The sequence below is a fragment of the Neovison vison genome, chromosome 7, assembly GCF_020171115.1.
Source record: "Neovison vison isolate M4711 chromosome 7, ASM_NN_V1, whole genome shotgun sequence".
Taxonomy (NCBI): Eukaryota; Metazoa; Chordata; class Mammalia; order Carnivora; family Mustelidae; genus Neogale; species Neogale vison.
In genome coordinates, this window is record NC_058097.1 from 192832746 (window position 1) to 192857161 (window position 24416).

At 37.7% G+C, this 24416-nt stretch overlaps 2 protein-coding genes and 1 pseudogene across 2 annotated transcripts; all 3 read right to left on the reverse strand.

The window, feature by feature from the left end:
- Positions 1–98: 98 nt before the first annotated feature.
- On the reverse strand, positions 99–5277 carry LOC122913645 (annotated as a pseudogene).
- A 2360-nt stretch (positions 5278–7637) lies between these two features.
- Positions 7638–13402, reverse strand: LOC122914409 (olfactory receptor-like protein OLF2). Its single transcript, XM_044261022.1, has 2 exons — positions 12861–13402; positions 7638–8031 (listed from the first exon to the last, which is right to left on the reverse strand). Exons 1-2 carry the CDS (start codon positions 13400–13402, stop codon positions 7638–7640), a joined length of 936 nt encoding a protein of 311 aa, XP_044116957.1.
- A 7153-nt stretch (positions 13403–20555) lies between these two features.
- Positions 20556–21529, reverse strand: LOC122914410 (olfactory receptor 5W2-like). Its single transcript, XM_044261023.1, has one exon. It carries the CDS (start codon positions 21486–21488, stop codon positions 20556–20558), a length of 933 nt encoding a protein of 310 aa, XP_044116958.1. The 5' UTR covers positions 21489–21529.
- Between the last annotated feature and the right edge of the window lie 2887 nt (positions 21530–24416).

Sequence of the window (24416 nt, forward strand, 5' to 3'; positions counted from 1 at the left end):
GAAATAATGCAATATATGAAATCAGAAGAGTATATTTATGTGTATATGTATATAAATATATATTTTATACTATATACTTACTTAAAATCAGATTTTTTTTTCAGTTTTTCCATCATCTCTTTCACATTCTTGTTCCACAGGCTGTGAATCAAAGAATTTAACATAGGACTCACAGGAGTATAAAAGAACGAGTTCATTTTGTCTTAATCTAAGGAGAAGGAAGAATTTGGCCAGGAATATATGAAAAGCATAGCTCCCCAGAAGATTGCCATAACTCCTAGGTGGGAGGTGTAGGTGGAGAAGCTTTGAATCTTCTCTCAGCAGAGTGGATCTTCAAGACTGACAAGATAGAGTCAAGAACTCCTAAAATGGTGCTCAGTTCAATGAAGACAAAAATGTAAAAACAAAAAAAATCCTTGACCTGTGTATCTAAGCGAGACAACAATAAGAGATGAGAGATATCACAGAAGAAAAGATGAATCACATGACATACAGAGACATAAGTGGGATGTTAATGTCAGGGGTATCAAAGCATCTGACATTCCTACCATGTAAATCCGGGCCATGGGCAGAGAGCACAAGGTGCGGCCAATGACTTTGTACCAGTCAAAGACCATCACCACAGCAGTAGACACTTTGAATCTGTAAGTATAGAAGGTGAAGAATTGCAGAGCACAGCCAGTGATAGAAATTGATTTGATGTTGGCAAGTGAAGCCAGCTGCATCTTGGGTCCAATTGTATGCTATAGCAGAGATCCCGGAAGGAGAAGTGGCTGAGGATAAAGTATTGGTGTGTAATCTATTGTAATTGTAATGAACATTCCAAGATCTGCCAGGAAATTAATAAGTGCCTAGAAACATGGTACAAGGGCTCCCTTTGTGGTCCAGTTATTGGTAATTCCCAAGAAAAATAATTTCCCTGTCCATCTTCTTTATTCTTGTTGTAAACTCTAACAAAAATAATTAAGAAAATGATAGTTTAGAATTTGACCTTTCCATATATATCCAAAAAGTATTATCTCTAAGATAGAACATGATTTATTTCTGTAAATTGTCTTTTTTAACCTCAGAAAACTGACCAAGCATCGAATTTATTTACTTATTTATTCATTTTAATTTACTCTAAATTTATTTTGGATAAATTTTTTCTTTAAGAAATACACTTCTTTTTAAAAAAAAAAAGAAATACACTTCCTTATATATAGTAGAAATTAACACTTTAAAATTAAAGAGGAAACATATCAGTTACTTATGAAAACTATCTCTTTTCAGGAATTCTCCATTTTTGGAAGACTCTATAAATCATGTATTTATTTACTTATTTGCTTATTTATTTATATGTTCAATTAGCCAACATATAGTTTTACCTTAGCTGAACACTTCATTATTACTGTTGTTCAATGAGTTGTTATATTACACAAATCCAGAGAGTACATAAAAAGTAAGTAACATAACAATCAGTTTGTTCTCTGTATTTAGAGGTCAAATTCTGCTTTTTGTTTGTTTGCTTTGTTTTTCTTTTAGATTCCACATTTACCTGATCACTGCCAGAGGAGAGGAGGGCAAATACAGGAAAGGCAGTAAGAAATACAGACTTCCAGTTATGGAGTAAGTCACAGGGATGAGAGGTACAGCATAAGGAATACAGTCAGTGGTACCACAGTGGCATTGTATGGTGACAGATGGTAGCTACCCTTATGGTGACCATAGCATTAAAATATGGACTCGTTGAATCACCAGGTTGTAGACCTGAAACTAATGTACTATTGTGTCAACTATAATAAAAAAAAAAAAAACTATTGTAGATGGCCCTAAAGTTGGGCAATGTGGCAATGTTGGTGGGTACAGACTGTAGGAGCCATGTTCTGTGTGATACTTTCCAACATGTGAATCACTGCAGGATGCTAACATAGGGGCCATGGCTGGCCACCCCAAATATGCCACTATGGCATATTGATTAGTTATTTAAGAGACAGTCTGTGCAAGGAGGATATTCTGACTCTCCTCTGTCCCCTGAAAACAGGAACTAAATTTCCCATGCCAAAGGTGCCCTCCTTGTATCAGGAGGTGCAAACAAATCCTTATCACCAGTTATAAGAAATTCAGAGCCTAGTAGGCTGCATAAACAGCCTCGTTATAGCTTACTAATTTACTACCATAGACCAAATCCTGTCTAGAATTTCTTACTTTATTGAAGCTTGCAAAGTTCAGTTTTCTTTGTCCTGCCAAATCTTTTTTTTAATTTACATTTTTTTCAGTGTTCCAAAATTCATTGTTTATACACCATACCCAGTGCTCCATGCAATACATGCACTCCATAATACCCACAACCAGGCTCATCTAACCCCCCACACCCTTCCCCTCCAAAACCCTCAGTTTGTTTCTCAGAGTCTACAGTCTCTCATGCTTTGCCTCCCCGTCCGATTTCACCAAAGTCACTTATTCTTTCCTTCTCCTAATGTCCTCTGTGTTATTCCTTGTGTTCCACAAGTAAGTGAAACCACAAATAAATGAAATCATATGAAAATTGACTCTCTGCTTGGCTTATTTCACTCAGTATAATCTCCTCCAGTCCCATCCATGTTTATACAAAAATTGGGTATTCATTCTTTCTGATGGAGGCATAATACTCCATTGTATATATTGTCTGCCAAATCCTTACAGATTTATTTTTCTCTTGTATAAATACTATAAAATCTTCCTGCCTTAGTCATTTCTTTGATCTCAATTTCATTACTGGGCTACATTGAGCATATAATAAAATTTTGTTGTTGTTGTTGTTTTTTAACTCCTATTAATCTGCCATGTCAATTTCACTCTTAATTAAGTGGGAAGATTTGATGGGTGGAAGGAAGTTCCTTCCCTTCAATAATAAGCACACATCTATGTGTCTTTAAAGCCCACTGTTGACTGCAGTATACAGTAATATATTTAATGTCTTCTGCTCTATGTGTTGCCCTACTTCAATTAATTGATTTCCTTCAAATGAATCAAGTAAATGCCATATCTGTGTATTCAAAAGATAACTTAAGAAGTTACAAGGAGAACCAGTGTATGGGAACAAATACCCCAGGTAATTTTTTCATCTGAGTCTTCCCTGGGGACTAGACAGGGGCATCTGTTTTTTCATGGTTCCTATAAATCTAGATCAGATCATAGGTTATAATCACTAAAATAAAGTATTCTTAATGTGGGGGAAATGGCTTTTAGTGATACAGTTCAACAGCCTTTTCATTTATTACTATACAAACATGTTGAATCTACTGCCTTAGGAGGCTAAGCTCAAACTACGTAATTGTAGTAATTTGCCACCCATTCAACTGAAGACACCAAAGCATTTGTGGTACCCTAGAACTTTATTACCATTATTTACTTCTCTGCTTCATATTAAAGCAATGAGATGTATCCTTGGTCACTTCATATAGATTTCTTTCCAAACTCATTTTCACATCATGTGGTTCTCTGTCTCTAGGGATAACAAACCTCTTTAGGTTATGCTCTATTTAGATAGAATTTAAATTTACCTCCCTAAACTTGACTGCCCCATAGACCATTTAATCTAACTTCCTGTTAAACTTTTCTATTAAAATCTGAACCTTAGTAATTATATAATTATTAAAAATTGAATAATTAACATCTCAAAGGATTTATTTTTAATTGAAGATGAGTTTTTTAAATAATGAAAGAAAATAACTTCATTGCAATGTAAGACACCAGAGACAAGCAAGTGAGAAAAGAAACTGTATCTAAATGGCTTCCCTGGTGCCACTGCAATCAATGTAGGTAACTACTTCAAATATCCCTCCCTCAGAAAGTAGTTGCACAGTTGAGTGATGAGCCTTTGGGAATAAGTTCAGTGAATGACAATAATACCAAGGAACACTAGGTGTCCTAAGTCTCCTTATTGCGGAAAACAATATTAGATGCTATAGGTTAAATAAGACACACTTGTTCTATTAAAAATACAGCAATTTTTAATAAAAAAAGTCATAGTTTTTAATTGAAATAGTCTATGAAATTTATGCCATGGACCTTATAAAAATATTTTGAATTTTATTGTCTATGTGGCCTTAATGGAGATAAAAGTTTATAATAATAAAATTCTGAAGTCTCCTACAATCTAATGGTGAAGGGACTCTGCTTTTGGAAAACTCTTTGATGTTTAAAACATGTATAGAAAATACTTAAATAATTAGTATACTATTGGATAAACGAAAACAAAACAAAATAAAAAAACTGTAGTCAGGACACTGACCAAGAAACAAAACATGACCAGAAAGACCAAAATCTTCCACTTGCTACTTCCTAAGTTACTAGTTTCTTATCCATAAGGAGTATTTACTTTCTTACCTTTTATCACAACACATTAGTTTCATATTTTTTGAGCCATGCATAAGTAGATGCCTGCTTCATGTACTGTGTTACTCAACAACACGCTTGTGTAACCCAGTACATTCATTCTCACTGTTGTATAGTATACTTCTATACAGATATAGTATCCAATTGATGTGTTTACTTTAACGTGGATAGGCAGTTATCTTCTCTTTTTCTATTCCCAATAACATTGATGTGAACATTCTTGCATATGTCTTCTAGTAGAGATATACATTTATTTATCTTGGGTATAAAACCAGGAATAGGAAGTGTGTGTGTGTGTGTGTGTGTGTGTGTGTGTGTGTGTAAAATTTAGTTTTATCTAATTTTACCACACAATTTTCCAAAGCAGTATGCCAACTTATGCTTCCACTATCCCATTATCAATGAGTGAATCCTGTGTGCATTTCACATAATATTGTCTGCCATTTTAATTTTAGCTATTCTGTAAACTTGACTGAGAAAGTTGGATATTCACTATATCATCTCATAAAAGTCTCTTAAAGTCCAAATGAAGAACTGAAAGTTAGTCGAATGGGTCCACTTTATGGTATGAGGGATCTTGCAATCAGAGCTATCTGTCTGTCATCCTTGCCAATTACAGTTCCAAAAAAATTGGCCCAGCATTGTAACGTAGTCCCACCCATCTGCTATATTTTAAATCTCCCCAAAGATAGAAGTGACTTTATGCATTATCCATTTATAGAATCATATCGGTATGGGTACTGAGTGTAGTATCTGGAATGCACAATAAGGGTTATTCAGCTTAAAACCTTTTTTTTGATAGAATGGAAACTGAGGCCCCAAGAAGAAAAATGATTTATTGAAGGTCAAAATTACCGTGACTTGACCGTAGAGATTCATACCCAATTTTGCTGTTACTGTTTTTCCAGTACAGAGCATGTTTGCAGAGTTCAAACAAAAGTTGCTTCCTCTTAAGAAAGAACTACACAATAACCAATTTGTGAGAATTATTGCTGTTTTGATTTAACAAGTTTTCCTAACCAGCTTTTCCACTGTATGTAGCTCACTGCTTGTATCATTGTACATATTTCCTAATCGTTTGTCACTGTAACATTAATGTTTAGGGATGCCAGTGCCTGGTCAGAATAAGAAAGTCTTAAGAAGAAACAGACCTATAATATTGACTCATTACATGCAGGCATTGATAATGTCTTACTTGAACTATAGTTGCCACCATTTGGGTAAACTATGAGAAGCATATGAATTATGGATAAAGAAATTCTAAGAAATGGTTAGGATTGGATTAGATAATATGAATCAGATTAAAATACTTTGATACTACAACTCCCTGACTTTCTATGTAAAACAAAGATATAAATTTCCTGCTGGTCATTAGCCCAAGCTCCTACTTCAATCATTAATTCCCTAAAGTTTATGTTAAGTGATTATTCATCCTCTCCTATTACAAATTTAGGCATAGGGTTCTCATAGATTTTACAAATCAGTCAAATTCCTTTTTAACCACTCTTTTATTGAACTTAAAATATGTCATTTAATAAATATAAAATTTCTTTCTCTAATTCACACATTAGACTTAGATTTGCTTATAGGAACCAAGATGCAGATTGAATACATTGCCATGGTCCACAGGAGAGGAGTGTGCTAGTCGATGGCATCTTGATGCTTCTGAGGCTGACACCCATCATGCTTGGGCGTTAGTCTTCATTAAAATGCATGTTGGCCATACTGCTCTTCAAGATAATTCCCAATTCATAGATAATATTTGAAAAAAATGGGGCATTTGAGGAGACATTGTAACTGAAAAATAGCATCCTCTGTTTTTTTTTGTTTGTTTGTTTGTTTGTTTGCTTTATCTTTATACCTCCTCTTACCATGCCTCAGAATCCCAGAAAAAAATACTATTGGTAACAGAAGGACTCTCATTGTCCTAGGTGGGCTTTACTGACAATCTGAAAGGTTTTCACCAAAGACTTTAACAATGGCACTTAGGTAGCCTTAGACATTGAATGATTTTTAGTTTGTGTAATTGTAGCAAAGTTTTAAGAGTGCCCCTGATTCCTGTATGGTTCTTCAAATCCCTGTCTTTGTCCCTGCTTACTCAACAAATCACTGCAGTGATTTGACCATCAGCAAGCAGAGCAGAGAGCCAAGGTAAGTTGCAAATAGGCTGTAAACACCTGGATAAGAGCTCTTTGGTTTAATTATTTTCCAAATAATTTATATGTCTTTAACTTTCCCTTATGCTAGCATCCACAACCATTTTATGTGCTTATGTATACGATACAAAAATGTATTTAAGGCACATACTTGACTTGTGATTTTTTTTTTCTTTTGCCTCCTATAAATAAACATTTGATAAAAAATTAACTTTTTTCAGTATCTTTCTTCCTTTCTTAACCCAGATGCTATGGTAGTGCTTGAGTAAATAGACAAAAATGCACAGTCCTTAAACTCTGCATGTTTATTTCCCCACATTGAAGGGAATGATTTAGGAAACAGTTATGGATTCAACAATGCTTCCGGACGAGGTGATGTGTTAACCAAGTGTAACAAGTGTTGGAGGGAAGGAAAACCAGTGGAGGAAGTGAATGAGTGGTGAACTGCAGAACTATAATGCAACCACACTGGTTATCTTTAAATTCCACAGAAATGATATGGTCTCGTCCCCCTGAGGACACCCTAGTTGCTGATCCATCAGCATAGAATGCTTTCTCTACGTACAGATATCTCTCAGCTGATCCCTACTTACCTGTTAATTCTCAGATTATCTGCAGTACCAGAAGCACTTTCCAACATTCTTCACTGTATTTGAATATTGTGCATTGTTTTACAGTGTTCAGTCTTTTTACTTTATGGGATAATTTCTTTCATTATAAATAATTTGAATGATTAATTAATATTTGTCACTTCCATTAGATGACAAGATTCATTAGTGTAAAACTACTGGATTTGCTATAAAATATAGAGTGGGTGCCATAGGTACTGAGGAAACTCTCAATAACATTTAGAAACTTCATTTCATGCACAAATGAAAGATCAAGGAAACAATTATTAGGCAAACTAGAAGTCCAAAAATTTTCAAATTAAAGAGTAACAATACAAAGTCAAGACATAAAATGAACCAGAGAGTACTTAGGGAATGAAACATTTGGGTATGGTTGAAACAGTTTATAAATATACCCATTTCTTGGATGACATCACATCACATAGGTCAAAACAATTTTAATTTTTATAAATTTTACTGTAAGATTGGAAGGAAAATACACACATAAAAGTTTTCAATAAAACCACTTTTTATTTTTAAGGTTCTTCAGGGCATCTTTCACATCTTTATTCCATAGGCTATAAATCAGAGGGTTTAGCATGGGAATCACAAGGGTGTAAAACAATGAGGTTATTTTGTCCTGATCAAGAGAGTAGGAAGAACTCGGCCAGAAATACATAAAGAGCAGAGTTCCCTGGAAAATCGCAACAGCAGTTAAGTGGGAGGTGCAGGTGGAGAAAGCTTTGAACCTCCCCTCCGCAGAGTTGATCTTTATCACTGCTAGGATGATATAGCAGTAAGACACAAACAGCCCTGAAAGAGTAATCAGTTCAGTGAAGCCAAAAATGGTGAATATCACTAACTCATTAACCTGTATGTCTGAGCAAGACAACACGAGGAGAGGTAGTGTCGGGGACCGCCTCCGGCCGGGAAAGTCCCCACCATTACACGATGGTGCTTGGCTCACTGCCAGCAAAATACGCTGCAAGTGAACACCGAACTTTCTGGTGAAGCCCACCTGAAGGAGGACATAGTCATTGGCTGTTTCAAATTTAATCAGCATAGTAACAGGACTCTCATTGGCTCTCCCCATTGTTTGGCCCCTTATTGGTCACCCTGACACATATAAGCTAAGAAAGTTGTCGAAATAAAGAGACGAAGCATTAACACCATGCCAGGCTGGTTGTCGTTCTTGCGGGCTGAGGGCGACAAATGGTGCTGAGACCCGGGAATAGTTAATGAGTAAGTAAAACTTGCAAGGAGAAAGACCGCAATAAGAAGCGTGCGGCCATAGAGCCGGGATTTTCCTAAGGGACCACGATTAAAGTGGTGGCAATCTTGTACAAGACCGCAATAAGAAGCGTGCGGCCATAGAGCCGGGATTTTCTTAAGGGACCACGATTAAAGTGGTGGGAATCTTGTACAAGACCGCAACAAGAAGCGGGCGGCCATAGAGCCGGGATTTTCTTCCGCGGTAAAGCGGGGAGTAAAGGTCGACTGAAGTATATGCGTGTAAAAAGTCAATGTGTTGGTTAGTGTCTTTAACGTCTGCGTCTGTTGTCTTTGTGTTCATAATGGGATCTGAAGTATCTAAAGAGTGGTCTTCTTGTGCCTCAGAGGGGGGTAGTTCTAGTGAAGAGGAAGAAGAAATGTCAGGGGAAAAGTTAGACCGTAAAATGTGCTCCAAGTTTGAACAGTTGAAACTGTCGACTCCAGCAACGCCTAGTGCCCCTCCGCCGTATAATCCTATGGCGTGCCAAGGAGCTTGTAGCTGCTGCACCACATGCGGTAGTGGCAGGGTTTCGAGCTGGAGAGATCATGACCTGACCTCTGCCTTTCCGGTTTTAGAGGACCAAAACAACCAGCGGTATCATCAGCCTCTTGATTTTAAACTAGTTAAGCAATTAAAGGAAGCAGTCATGCAGTATGGCCCTCAGGCAGCCTTTACAGTATCTTTGTTGGAGACCATAGCGGGAATGAACTTAGTCCCTGAAGACTGGGGCAATCTAGCCCGCGCAACCTTGTCAGGAGGGCAATATCTAGTATGGAAAACAGCCTGGCAAGAATACTCACAGGACACTGCCCGCCGTAATGCAGCGGCTGGAAATCCTCAGTGGGACCTAGATATGTTAATGGGAATGGGACCGTACATGGGAAAGCAGGCCCAAATACAATACAACCCTGCAGTGTATCTGCAAATAGCTGCGGCGGCCACTAAAGCATGGAAAACCATTCAAGGCAGTGGGGATTTACAGGGTCAGCTGTCTAAGGTAATACAAGGACCAAATGAGGCATATGCTGATTTTGTAGCGAGGCTGATGCAAACAGCTGGTCGAATATTTGGGGAGGTAGAGGCAGCCATGCCTTTGATAAAACAGCTGGCTTATGAGCAAGCTAATAAGTGGTGTAAAGAAGCCATCAGACCTTGGAAAAGCAAAGACTTGAGTACATATATTAAAGTTTGCAGGGATATCAATGACAGTGTTATTCAAGGGCAGGTTATGGCTGCAACTATCACTCAAGGTTTACAAGGATTACAGGGAGCTCAACAATATAAACATAGGGGTATTCCTGGAGTTTGTTATTACTGCAAGGAGCCAGGACACCTTAAGCGTGAGTGCCCAGAGATAAAGGTGTCTTATCAGGAGCCTAAAAAACCAGGTATCTGCCCAAGATGTGGGAGAGGTGCCCACTGGGCAAATGAATGTCGCTCAATAAGGGATATACGAGGAAACTCTCTGCTTCCAAGAAGGTCAAAAAACGGGAAGGGGGGCCCCACACCCCAGGGCCCTCAAATGTATGGGGTGCTCCAACAGGTGGCTCGCTCGCATTATCCGCCGACGAGCCAAGGCGAGCCACAACAGGGAGTGCAGGATTGGACATCCGTGCCACCACCAGACTTATATTGACTCCAGAGATGGGGACCCAGGTAGTCGAATCAAATTTTAAGGGTCCATTACCTGAGGACACCGTGGGCCTCTTGCTAGGACGGAGCTCCACGGCGTTATCAGGACTCATTGTTCACCCCGGAGTTATAGATGCTGATTATAAAGGAACAGTGAAAATCCTGGTATCTTCCCCACGTGGAATTACAGCTATTAGTCCAGGTGATAAGATAGCTCAAATCCTGGTATTGCCTAGTTGTCACAAGCTTTTTGGAAGCCATGAGGTTACGTGGGAACAAAAGGGGCTCGGTTCATCTGGAGCTCCTCTAGCATGCGTCACGCTAGGCATGGAAAATAGACCCCTTTACTCCTTAACCAGAGGAGAATTTGTCTTTGCCATTGAGGACCCGCTGCAACAGGCGAGACATTATCATAAGCTGTTCCATGTGAATGCTTTAACTCTTCGCCTCAAATTTAACGTAACAAAAGCACAGGCACGGGACATAGTAGTCTCCTGCAGAAACTGCGTGACTTTACTACCTGCACCGTCTTTGGGGGTTAATCCTAAAGGTTTGTTACCTAATCATATATGGCAAATGGATGTCACACATGTTTCAGAATTTGGAAAGTTAAGATATGTTCATGTCTCTGTAGATACCTGCTCTGGAATAATTTTTGCCTCAGTGCATACGGGGGAAAAATCCAGAGATGTTATCGCCCATTGCCTACAGGCTTTCGCGGCATGGGGAAAGCCACGCCAGTTAAAGACAGATAATGGTCCAGCCTACACCTCACAACCCTTTAAAGCCTTCCTACAACAACTTGACATTCACTTGATACATGGAATACCCTATAACCCACAAGGACAGAGTGTTGTGGAGCGCGCGCATCTTACAATAAAAGATGCGCTTTATAAACAAAAAGGGGGAATAGGGGACACCTTCAGGTCCCCTAAAGATAAGCTCAACACCATTCTCTTTATTTTGAATTTTTTAACGTTGGATAAAACAGGTAAATCAGCTGAAGACAGACATGCAAGTGCTGTTGCTGCTCCCCCTAAGCCTTTAGTACTTTGGAAGGACATCCTCACAGGAAAGTGGAATGGACCAGATCCAGTGTTAGTATGGAGTAGGGGGTCTGTATGTGTTTTTCCACAGGAAAAAGAGGCTCCAATTTGGATCCCAGAGCGGCTGGTGCGTGCAGCCTTGCCTCCGAACACCAGTCATGATGCTGAAGATGCTGATGATAACTCTGGAGATGCTACACCTCCTGCGGCCGACTCAAGCCAGAGAGCTGTGAGCAGTGGTTAAAGCATGGCCATATCCTTTACCAGTGACTAATTCTTTTCTCATATTCCCTTCTCTCCCTTTGATGCATGGCAGGTCTGTAACTTGTTAGGAGCATGTACTGATATCTCAGCAGTGTCCATGTTAAATGGTGGCAAATTCCTCAACTGTTCTTATAAACAAAATGACTCTGGTACCTTTGAGACAACAGTTAATGTGTCTTGTCCCAATAATATTACTTACCAGCCCACTCCCATATGCGTCTCGCCACCGTTCCTTTTCCTCGTAACAAATGCTAGCAGGCTGAATGATATGTTGAATTGCACTAAGAATTGCTATCTTTCCCAGTGCTGGAATGCCACGGCCTTCAAGCTGGCTGTGATTATATGTATCCCTACCCATGTTCCTATCCCGTTTTTCATTCCAGATGACAAGTTACTGGTGGTGCTATCCAGAAAGAAGAGAGATTTGGGTATCACAGCCGCCGTTGTGACAGCATTGGCTATATCTATAGCAGCTGCCACGGCAGCAGCAGTCTCACTTGCTGCAACTATACCCACTGCAGAAGCTGTGAACACCCTTGCAGAAGGAACGGCGGCTGTCCTTCAAACACACTCAGATCAATGCACATCTGCAAGCAGGAATCCTGATAGTCAACCAGAGAGTGGATTTGGTTCAAGAACAAGTGGACATATTGGGGGCCCTATTGGGACTGGGATGTGTAGCACCCTTCCCGGCAATTTGTGTAACTCCCATAGCCTATGCTAATATGAGTAACTTACAGAATGTCTCCCGACAGCTCTCCCAGGATTTGCAGGGTGCTTGGTCTGACGATTTTCAAAATTTCACACGAGTACGCGTGTGCAACCAACTTCCCTCCCAGAGCTATTTCAAACATTCAGCAATATGTTCCAGTTTACCAAACAATGGGCTGGCACAATTGGTCTTCTTGTCCTCCTTCTTATTGGCATTCTGCTTCTATTCAGAAAAGTTCGCCAATGGAGAACACAGCAGCGAGAGCAGAGCCGAGCTATAGTACAAGCCCTTTTGTCAATAGAGGCTGGGACATCTCCCTAGATGTGGCTAAGCATGCTAGATCGGTAGTCAAAGACGGGTAAGATCAGTAGAGAAACATACCAACCTAAGACAGGACAGAGATCATCGATATCTTGTGTCTGATGACGGGTAAGGATGTTTTCTGCTACTGACGACCTAAGACAGGCACGATCTCCGCCATAAAACAAATTAGGGGGAGATGTCGGGGACCGCCTCCGGCCGGGAAAGTCCCCACCATTACACGATGGTGCTTGGCTCACTGCCAGCAAAATACGCTGCAAGTGAACACCGAACTTTCTGGTGAAGCCCACCTGAAGGAGGACATAGTCATTGGCTGTTTCAAATTTAATCAGCATAGTAACAGGACTCTCATTGGCTCTCCCCATTGTTTGGCCCCTTATTGGTCACCCTGACACATATAAGCTAAGAAAGTTGTCGAAATAAAGAGACGAAGCATTAACACCATGCCAGGCTGGTTGTCGTTCTTGCGGGCCGAGGGCGACAGGTAGGACATCACAGAAGAAACGGTTAATCACATTAGATCCACAGAAACATAGCCGGAATGTCAGTATGGTATTTACTGAAGCATCCACAATTGCCACCATGTAAACCCCAGCCATGAGCAGGGAGCACAGTCTGCTGGACATGCTGACCGTGTAGAGCAAGGGGTTGCTAATGGCTTTGTACCGGTCAAAGGCCATCACTGCCAGCAGCAGACACTCAGAATCTACAAAGGTACAGAACACCAGCCATTGCAGAGCACAGCCATGGAAGGGAATCGACTTGTTCTTGGCAATGAAACCTACCAGCATCCTGGGTCCAACTGCTGTAGAGTAACAGAGGTCACTGAAGGAGAGGTGGCTGAGGAAGAAATACATGGGTGTGTGAAGGTGAGAACCCATTCTAATTAAAATGATCATCCCCAGGTTTGCAACAAGAATGATTAGATAGACAATAAGAAATGTGATAAACAGAGTCATTTTAACTCCAGGGTTATTGCTAATTCCCAAGAGAAGGAATTCATTCACAGAAGTGCAATATTTTCCATCCATTCTTCTTAATTCTTACAAGATGCTACAGAAATGATCAAGGAATGGTATATCAAGATTTTAATTCTTCTTAACATTCACAAAAATATAATCTATATGTCAGAAAGTATTTATTTCAGTAAATAGCCTGGACAAATTTCACTGTCATATTGTTGACAAAGTTAAAGTGTTTGGAATAGAATTTGAGAGAGTTTGATTCTAAATTTGGAGATCACCTACAAGATCTATAACTTGGGTGTTACCTTCCCTGCTTTATCTCAGTGGTCAATCACAAATAAAGGCTCAGTGCAGATCAAATATAATATGAAAGTCATAGCTAAATTAAAGACAATGTTGAATATACATTCTTGTATCTGAAAAATAAATATCCAATTGAGTACAAAAGAGATTACTCTTAATGAGTTCCTCATCAAGATTTGTTTGAGACTCTGTTTAATTTAGAAATAGTACACATATCTCTGATTTAAAAAGACTGAGCAATACGATGATTTTTACTGCTTTGCCACACTATTGTTACTTACACTCAGGAGTGGTCTGGTGCCAAAAGTCATGTCTCTTGACCAGCAAAGGAAAAAGGCTAAAAACAAACAAAAACAACTTAACATATACAACTCCATCTCTTTGGATGTTAAATCTGAGTTTTTCATCAAAAATAAGAGATGGAAGGTATGCCTTGGTAGTGCCATTGGTTAGGCATTTGAATCTTGGTTTCAGCTCAGGTCATGATCTCAGGGTGATGGAATCTAGCCCCAAAGCAGGCTTTGCACTCAGCAGAGATTCTGCTTAAGATTCTCTCCCCTTTCCCTTTACTCTTCCACCTGCTCTCTCTTAAATAAATTAACAATTTTTCTAAAAAATAAAGATGGCTACAAGAAATAGATATTTTTGATATATATAGGCTTCTATTTGTGTATATATGTACATATATGCGTGCACCTGTCTTTCTGTTGCTAGATGACAATTGGAATATAAGTGATGGCCTCAGTTTGTTTTGGATGGGCATAAATATGGTATGTGTTCATATGGGGCTGAATTTATACAAATTGGTATTTGTATTGTGATATCTCAATTTTTATTGGTTTAAAAATAGAAAAAATCTTAAATTTACATATACCCTTTCTCATGATTAAATAATGTTTTTCTTCTTTACTTTGGTTTAGGTATAAGAAAAACTATAAATTCGCTAATGAAAATTACTCCAAAACACCCTGTTTTATAAGAAATATATATTTTGCCACTAATTTTAGATTAATAATTTTAGATTATTACCCAAAGGAAATAAGTAAAAAAAATACTCATTTATATTTTCTGAATATTTGATTCCTCACTTTTCCAATAGAAAGTTTTTTATTCATTATTCTTTAAATTTGGTGACTTGGAAACCTGCCTGTGATGAGCAAGTCTTTCTATGCTTGCCCCTGGTAGCTGAACACCACAAATAGACCGCATTTTGTTTTTATTTAGTGTCCTTTGGGACTGAAGTCTCTCACGCCTTTGCCCTCACACTTCTGTATACAAACATGTGATTAATCAGATTTCTAGTTCTGTATTTTCCCCTGTGACTGTTGCAACAATTTTAGCAAAGGCTGAATTTGAATTCTTCGCACTTGCATCACACGGATCATCTTTAGGAAGGTAAAATTATATTACAGTATGAGTCGTTGCTATCCTGAGTCTATGGCATCTTCCTCCAGACATCTAATGAAATTTAAATAGACCCTTTATTTCATTGTTTTTAATCTCAATTATTTATTTTAATTTATTAAATTCATACATTTATTAAATAAGTATTTGTTAATCATTATTTATTATTAATTCTTTCTATACTGGTTCTTTCACTTCCAAAACAATCTCTTCCCCTTTCCCACTTAGAAGTAGAACCATTCTTTAACAGTTATATTTAATACTTTGTTTTCATGAAGCACATTTGATGTCATTCTTGCAACCATGTTATCCAGCAGGATTTGAATTAATTTATGCTTATAACACCCATATACTTAGCACCCTTTTTCTTGAATATTTTTATTTCATTCAGATATGTGTCTTTTACTACACCATAAGCTTTTTAGAAATAATAGCTGGCCTTGGCTAAGTTCTGTGTAACCTGCAGCCCTAACACCAAGACTGGCAGAAGTAATGTCTAATTTAATATCAGTTGGTAACTATTTTAAGTGATTGGATGAATTGGTGGCAGAGAAGAGGAAATAAAGAGGTTTTGCAAACTATTTCAACTCATATAGCTCATACATGCATTTGTCCATGAAGGAAGCTTTAGGGAACACCCTGGTTCTATTTTTCTTTCAGTTAGTTTGTTTTTATTCATTTCAACTTTTACAAAGTTAAGAAGTGTTGGAGTGTAATTTTGTGTCCTCTCTAAATATTGTCAATTCAGCCATCTTACTGAAAGCGATCTACATATTCAATGCAATTCCTATCAAAATTCCAATGATGACTATCACTGTAATAGGAAAAACCACCTTAAAGTTTGTATGAACAAACAAAGGAAGACCTTAAAAAGCCAAAGCAATCTTAAGAAAACAGAAAAAAACTGGAGAACAAAATATTTCCTGATTTCCAACTGACAATTCTTTCAGTGTATGAGCATGGAATATCTTTCCATTCATTTGTGTCTTCTTCACTTCTTTTATGAACATCTTATAGTTTTTAGTGTACAGTTTTCACCTCCTTAACTAAATTTGTACTTAAGTATTTTATTTTTTCATGTCATTGTTAATGGCATTTTTAAAAAATTTATCTAACAGATCCTTGTTAGTATATAAAAAAGCAAGCAATTTTTTGTTTGTCGATTTTATACCCAGCAACTTTACTGATTTTTTTATTGGTTCTGTTTTTTTCCTGGAGTCTTTAGGATCCTGTATATATAATATCATGTCATCTCCAAATGGAGACAATTGGATTTCTTTCTTTCCAATTTGGACACTTTTGTTTCTTAATTGTTGTGGTTAGGATTTTCACTATTATTTTGAATAAAAGTGGTAAGGGTGGGTGTCTTGTTCTTGTTCTTCATGTGAAAGGATAAGTTTCACCTTTGCACTGTGGAGTATTATGTTAGCTGTGGTCTTGTTATATGGGATCTTTGTTCATGTTGTAATTTCCCTCTACCTGGTCTATGGAAAATTTTATCACAAAAGGATATTGAATTTTGTCAGTTGGTTTGATGCATCTATTGAGATGATCATATGATTTTTATCTCTTGTTTTGTTAATGTGCTATAACATATTGACAGATTTAAGAATGTTGGACCATCCTTGCATCCCCAGACTAAATCACACTTGATTATGGACTAGGACTCTTTTTGTTCACTGTTGAGTTTGGCTTGTGATTATACTGTGGAAACTTTTGCCAATATGCCCATCAGGGACATTGGCCTTTAATTTTCTTGTAGTGTCCTTGTTTGTTGCTGATTTTAGGGTAGTGATGGTCTTATAAAATGAGTTTGGAAATATTACTTCTTCTAATTTCTGGAAGAGTTTGAAAAGAACTATTTATTACATCTTAAAGTGTTTGGTAGAATTCACCAATGAAGACATCTTGGTTCTGAATTTTCTTTTTGAGGAGGGTTTAGATTACTGATTTTATCTCCTTAATAGCAATTGGTCTATTCAGATTTTCTATTTTTGCATGATTCAGTCTTGGTCAGTTTTATGTCCTAGAAACTTACTTGTTTCTTCCAGGATGTCCAAATTGTTAACATATAATTACAATTAATCATGGTAAGCTGTTATGATTCTTTATATTTGTGTGCTATTGATTGAAGTGTACCTTCTTTCAGTTATAATAATATTTATTTGAGTTTTCTTTTTGTCTTATTAAATCTAACTAAATATTTGTTTGTTTTATTTATCTTTCCAGGAAACCAGCTCTTAGTTTGATTGAACTTATTTATTTTCTTTGTAATGTCTCTTTCACTTCTTTAAGTTCTGATCTTTGTTAGTTCCTTCCTTGTACTAATGTTGGACTTTGTTTTTCTTCCCCAGTTCCTTGACATGTAAAGTTAAGCTGTTTATTTAAGATCTTTGTGGTTTTTTTTTCTTAATGTTAGCATTTATTACTATAATTTCCCACTTAGTACCATTTTTGCTTCGTTTCCTAATTTTTGATATGTTGTGTTTCCATTTTTGTCTCAGGACACTTTTTGAGGTCTTTCTTGGTTTCCTCTTTAACCTGTTTATTCAAGAACATGTTATTTAACCTTCTTCCATGTGTGAATTTTCCAGTTTTTGTCTTCTTTTTGATTTCTAGTTTCATACCTTTATGGTTGGCATAGATAATGTAAATGATTTTAAAATTCTTTGGCATTGGTGAACGGAAACACTTTTGACTTCAGAATCGGGTGGTCTGGGAACACATTCTTCAGGTGGCAATTGCAAAATTGGGTGCAGACATGTGTACAAACTCTCTTTTTTTTTTTTAATGTGATATTGGTGACTTCAGGTCAGCAGGAGGGAGAGAGTGGGGGGCATGTCCATGGGCTTCTCTGGTGTATAGGGAGGATCCCAATCACTTCCTAGTAGCATGCAAAACCAGAAGCCTGACCCACAGGCTTTTCAATTGTACAAACAGACCCTCTTTGGGGAAAGACTGAAAGATGGACTCTTCTGTTATCCCTGCTCTCAGCCCTGGTATGATGGCTGTAGCTCCCATTTTATTTGCTATAGTCTTATGATTGTTGTGATGTTAAGACCCATTGGTCTTTGGAGTGAGGGAATTTGGAAGTCTACCCTTTTAGTGGAACAATTAAATGTTGGGAGACTAGATGCGGGCCATAAACCATAAGCCAGGGGATCTCTCCCAACTGTATGCCCCTGTGCCAAGGGTGGGGTTTATGGCAAAGTTGTGTCTTAGCTTTTCCTTTGATTTAATGTGGGTATTTTCTCATTTGCTCCATGTGTAATAGTTACTGAGATATTTTCTTGATTTCTTATAGAGGGAATTGTACTATCTGTAGTTGTTAATTTGGGGTATCCATGGGAGGAGGGAAATTCAAGACCTCTTGTATCATCACTTCAAAGACCTCCTCTTTACTCTTAAAAGTCTCATGTGGACAATAATATTTACTATCTGTCATTGGGTATATGTGAAAAGGATGTGATACAGAGATTACAGAGAGAAGGGAATGATGAGGATTGACATAGGCTGAAATACATCAAAACCTTTTGATACGATGTTCCCTATCTAGGTAAAAGCAACAAGATAAAAGAGACATTGCAGACGATCTACAAGTTTCTATCTGAGTTACAAATCCCCTAAAAATTGTCCCCTATAATGTGTTATGAAACCTCTCAAAATCCAGGCAAAGGAAGCCCTCAATTAATAAATTAGTCAATTCTAAAATTTTATTTCTTCTAGTTCAAACCTACTAGATCTGATAAAATGGTCAATATGTAGATCAAATCAGGTTTTAAATGTTGTTAATGTATAATTGTTGGCAGGGAGAGTGATGGGTTAACTAGATAACATATTTACATTTCCTGAATTACCAGCAATCTACTTCACCCAATTTTTTATGGGCAATGTATTTCAAACAGTATTTTCTACTAAGCTGCTGCTCCTAAGTTACAATTTCAAAAAGAGTATGTATTAATTGAGAACATATGGTTCAAGTGGAAACACTTAAAGCCTTGTATTTAAAAAAAAAAAAAAAAATGTTCCATAGATTTTTTTTGTTGTTGTTCCAACAAAATACGGTATGACAGGAAAAGGTCCCATAAATGCCCCTTTGAAAATTAAAGAATCTTCTTCGGTTTGTCTTTTCTGAAATGTTTTCATAGAAATGTATTTTAAAATAGTTAACTAGAGTTGGCTGTCCAAACAACTGAGAAGCCCAGGCACCCCTAGATTCATTAGCTTTTAATTTCTATAATTGTAATTGATAATTAAGAGTGTCCTTGCATCTTATATGATCCTTCAAATATATGCCATTCTCATGATGTCACAGAAAGCTAATTTAGTACTTTAACCATCAGAAAGTAGAGCATAGACAGATGAAATTGACAGATACCAAGCATGTGCATGGAAAAATGCTCTTTACTTCTGGCCTAATTAATCTGTAACTTTGTAGAGATCCATTACTTTAGTAACCACAACCATTTTATGTACTTTCTGAAGAATTATAAAATTATTCAAGCCACATACCATACCTTCAGTTAATTGTTTTGCCATTTCTTGTCTTTGGCACAATGCAGGGACTTTGGATAACAGGGATGGGAGGTTCAGTCCTTGAACAAAGAAAGTGTACCATCTTATTTTGGAGGCAGTGATTTAATAAACCAAGCAACATTGAAACAATACTTAAAGAAGATGGTTATCTGTGAATAAAATGGGACATTTAATCAAAGCTGAGAAGAGGGAAAGATGGGAAGGAAACCTTCTTTGACAAAGTGATGCAGGAATTCTTAATAATCTCAGCACAATGATATAATTGACCCAGGCACTTTGCATTGTTTTTTATAATTTCTAAGGGACAGAACTGTTCACCTCAAGACCTCTGCAACTTTCAGACCCTCGGCCTAGAATCTTACTTTTCCCATCTTATCTTTTTTCTTTTTTAATATCTGGGACTATATCATCATCTAGGTAAACCTTTCTTGGCACACTAGCTTTTAACTTTTTTTCTAGATTTTTTCATTTCTTCTTGATGCTTTTCATTTTTCTAGATTGTTAACCCCTAGTTTTTACTTCATGAAAGTTTTAAGACTTATTATGAACTATTTGAGTGCTTAGTTAATGTTTGTTTATTCTTCTAGATTATAAGATTCATTAGTTTGGAAACCCCTGGATTTATCATGAAATGCAATGTACCTAAATGAACAAAAAGTACTTAGTGAGTACTCAATAATAAATCCAAGTATACTTGTAATAATGCTTAAATGAAAAGTAAGCAAGTAAATATTTGGCAAAATATATAGCCGGGATGTTTTGCACAAAGAAATAGCTTCATAAATAAATTAAAGAACATAGTGAAATGTAACAGATTAGAGGAACTGTAGCTTTTTCTTATGGTTGAATTTTAGTACAGATACTTATTTAAGTATTTGAGGAAATTATATTTTTCATAGATCATATTAAGTAATTTTATGAAAATAATAATCACTTTCTGTGTGCAAGCGTATGTGCTCATGTGGAATATAAATACTTAAAGCCATATTTTATTTTTCAGTTTTTCTAGGGCCCCTTTCACGTCCTTATTCCGCAGGCTATAAATCAGTGGGTTTAACATGGGAATCACAAGGGTGTAGAACAATGAAGTAATTTTGTCTTGATCAAGGGAGTAGGAAGAACTCGGCCGGAAATACATGAAGAGCATGGTTCCTTGGAAAATCGCAACAGCAGTTAAGTGGGAGGTGCAGGTGGAGAAAGCTTTGAACCTCCCCTCAGCAGAGTGGATCTTCAAGACTGATAAGATTATATAACAATAAGAGACAAGCACTCCTGAAATGGTACTCAGTTCAATGAATCCAAAAATGGTGAATATCACTAACTCATTGACCTGTGTATCTGAGCAAGACAGCAATAGGAGAGGAGGCTCATCACAGAAGAAATGATTAATCTCATTCGATCCACAGAAACATAAGCGGAATGTTAAAGTCGTGTGTAACAAGGCATCTGCTGTTGCCAGCACGTAAACCGCAGCCATGAGCAGGGAGCACAGTCTGTTGGAGATGCTGACCGTGTAGAGCAAGGGGTTGCTAATGGCCTTGTACCGATCAAAGGCCATCACTGCCAGCAGCAGACACTCAGAATCTGCGAAAGTACAGAAGATCAAGAATTGCAGAGCACAACCTGTGATGGGAATGGATTTGTTTTGGGCAAATAAATCTACCAGCATCTTGGGCCCAATTGCTGTAGAATAACAGAGGTCACAGAAGGAGAGATGGCTTAGAAAAAAGTACATGGGTGTGTTCAGCTGGGAATCCATTCTAATTAGAATAATCATTCCAAGATTTGCCAAAAGATTAATGAGGTAAATAACCAAAATGGTGGTGAAAAGAGTCACTTTCATCCCAGGGTTATTGGTAATTCCTAAGAAAATGAATCCAGTCACGGAAGAACAATTTCCTTTGTCCATTCTTCTTTGTGCTTGTTCTAAACTGTTTCATAAATGATCAGACAATTGATAGATCAGGATTTGACTTTACTGGATACCCAAAACACTATCTCTAAGACGAAACATGGCCTTCTATTACCTTCTTTATCCTCAGGAAAGAACCTGATGAGTGTCACTTTTAAAGAAACATTGTTGTGTTATGAAAAATCTAAAAAAAAAAAAAATGTCTGGGATAGAAAGTTAATAACTATGGATTCTAACTACATATGTCATTCCTGAGACGTATTACTTATCTTGGCTTCTGTTGTCCAGTGTCAAGTAGAAGATCTGAATAAACTAAAAGTTTACTCTATATCTAAAATAATATGAAGGAAACTACAGAATTGTTGAAAAAATGTGAGAAGATACTGAACGATATGTGTTAGGCAAAAAAAAGAAAAAAGGGGAGAAGGGGGGGTTGAGAAAGAGAAAGAGAGAAGGAAAGAAAGAGAGAGAGAGAGGAAGGAAGGAAGAAAGGAAAGGAAGGGAGGGAGGAAGGAAGAAAGAAACAAATCAAAATTATTAGGTTATAGTGTTTGGTGTATGCTGACTTCAGTGTTTACCGAAATATGAATAATTTCTAGAGATTATTTATGTGTGTGAGAGAGAGAGAGTGCTGAAAGGGAGAGTAAGAGGGAGAAGCAGACTCTCCACTGAGTAGACAGCCCCATGTGGGATTCGATCTTAGGACCAAGGGATCATGACCGGCGCTGAAGGCAGATGCTTAACTGACAGAGCCCCCAGGAGCCCCTCAACATGTTTTGTACAATATTCTATCACTCAGGTTCACCGATGTGCCACAGCATTTAGAATCCATTTGTATTGTTGACATTTGCTATAGGACAAATCTTGAAAGTCAAAGAGAGGCCATAAAAAGAAGGGAAACAAGAAACTAACAGGTATACATTTGCATATCTTTGGGTTTAAGTTGTCTTTTCCATTAAAATTTTAAAAAGGAAGAAGAGGGATGCCTGGGTGGCTCAGTTGAGCAGCTGCCTTCACCTCAGATCACAGTTCTGGAGTCCCAGGATTGAGTTCCACAGGGACTCTCTGCTCAACAGGAAGTCTCTTTCTCCCTCTGACCCTCTCCCTTCTCATGCTCTCTCTCTTTCACTCTCTTTCTATCTCTCAAATAAATAAATAAAATCTTTTAAAAAAAAAAGGGAGAAATAAAATAAATGTTTCTGAGATACATGGTCTCCTTTCTTGTGTTTATATACACATTTTGTACATATGTGTCTATTGATACATGAAAACTATAGCATCGGGTGGTCTCATTTTTATTTTTCTAGACTTAAATACTACAATATGTGGTTTATATGGACTGGTATTTATTTGTAACGTGTTATCTCTTTTATTTTTTATACAACTAGAGTCAATCTTAAGTTTACATGTCCAATATCACCTGCACAGTGATACAAAGTGATGGTATACCTACTGACCTTGGTTAAAATATAAATAAGTAAAACCTTTACTATCCTTATGATGAGGGAGCAGGAGGCTGGCTGAGGACAGAGCAGAAGCTGGCGCCTTGCACCCCCCTCTCCACCCGCTCCCCTCCGTAATATGTGTAGCATTCCTCAGGCACCCCTGACTGCCATGAACGACAAACAGATAGTTAACTTGCAGAGATCACAATCCTGAAAGACAGGAATCTCCCTTGCTCTGCAAATGTCCTGGAGATCTACAAACAGGGAGGTTACCTTATCAATAGCACAAATTTCCAGAGGCAAATAACTCTTAGTTCCTCATGCCCTAATGTCTCCCTTCCCATCAAAAATGAAACTGGAGGAGGCTGAGGTAGAAGGGAATGTAAATGATAGCAGGATCATAACACCCCACCAAGAATCTCCCAACTATCTTGATGTTAATGGCTGACCTAAGATGACATTGATCAAGCCACAAAAGCAAGGCCTCCTCCAGGCACCTTGTAGGCCCTCTTTAACATATGAAAACTCCGTTGAAACCTCCCTTCCCCTCACCTTCCCCCAACCGCAGGGTACATAACCTGCCATCCCTCAAAACCTGGGGCAGCAGCTCTTCCTGCCCACGGGTCCTGTCCCTGTACTTTAATAAACCACCATTTTGCACCAAAGATGTCTCAAGAATTCTTTCTTGGTCATCGGCTCTGGACCTCAGCCCACTGAACCTCACCTAGGTTCTAGAACTTCATCACTTATACAAATGACAAATGAGGTCAAATCCACACAGGTCTAATAAAGAAATATGATTGTTTGGATGATGGGTTGCATAATTTATTTAACTTAGTTAAGCAGGTATAAAATGAATCATTTATAAATTCCTTAATATTAGATTCCTCATTTTTGCCCCCCTCCAAAAAGGAAAGTGTCTTACGACTTATATTTTTTTAATTTAGTTGTTTAGAAACTTACCTGAAATGAGCACCTTTCTGTTCTTATTTCTGGCACAGGACAGTAAACAGCATTTTATTTCTACCTGGTGACTGTTGGGACTTTGATCTCTAAAGAGATCAAACTGCCTTCACTCCTCTGGGTTATGGGAATGTGATTAATTAGACTTCTGCTTCTATATTTTCCCCCATGACTGTTGCATTAAATGCGAACCTTTCAATTCTTCACTCCGTCCATACCAAACTGATCAATGTCAGCAATTTACGAGAATTTATCCTAAGGCTAAGCTCATGGCCATGAATCTACACACTCTTCCAGTGAAACCAGATGTCTAATTAAATTCAAATAGATGTTCTACTTCATCATCTTATTGCCTTCTCATTGTTCACTCTGTTTCTTCCATCTGAAACATCCCCTTTACCTCCCATTGAGAAGTATGATAATCTGACATACTGCTTTTTTTCACTAGTCATTGTTTGTTTCCTTTCTCTAAAGTACATGTCAACCATTTCAATGGTTGTTTTTTTTTTTTTTCACT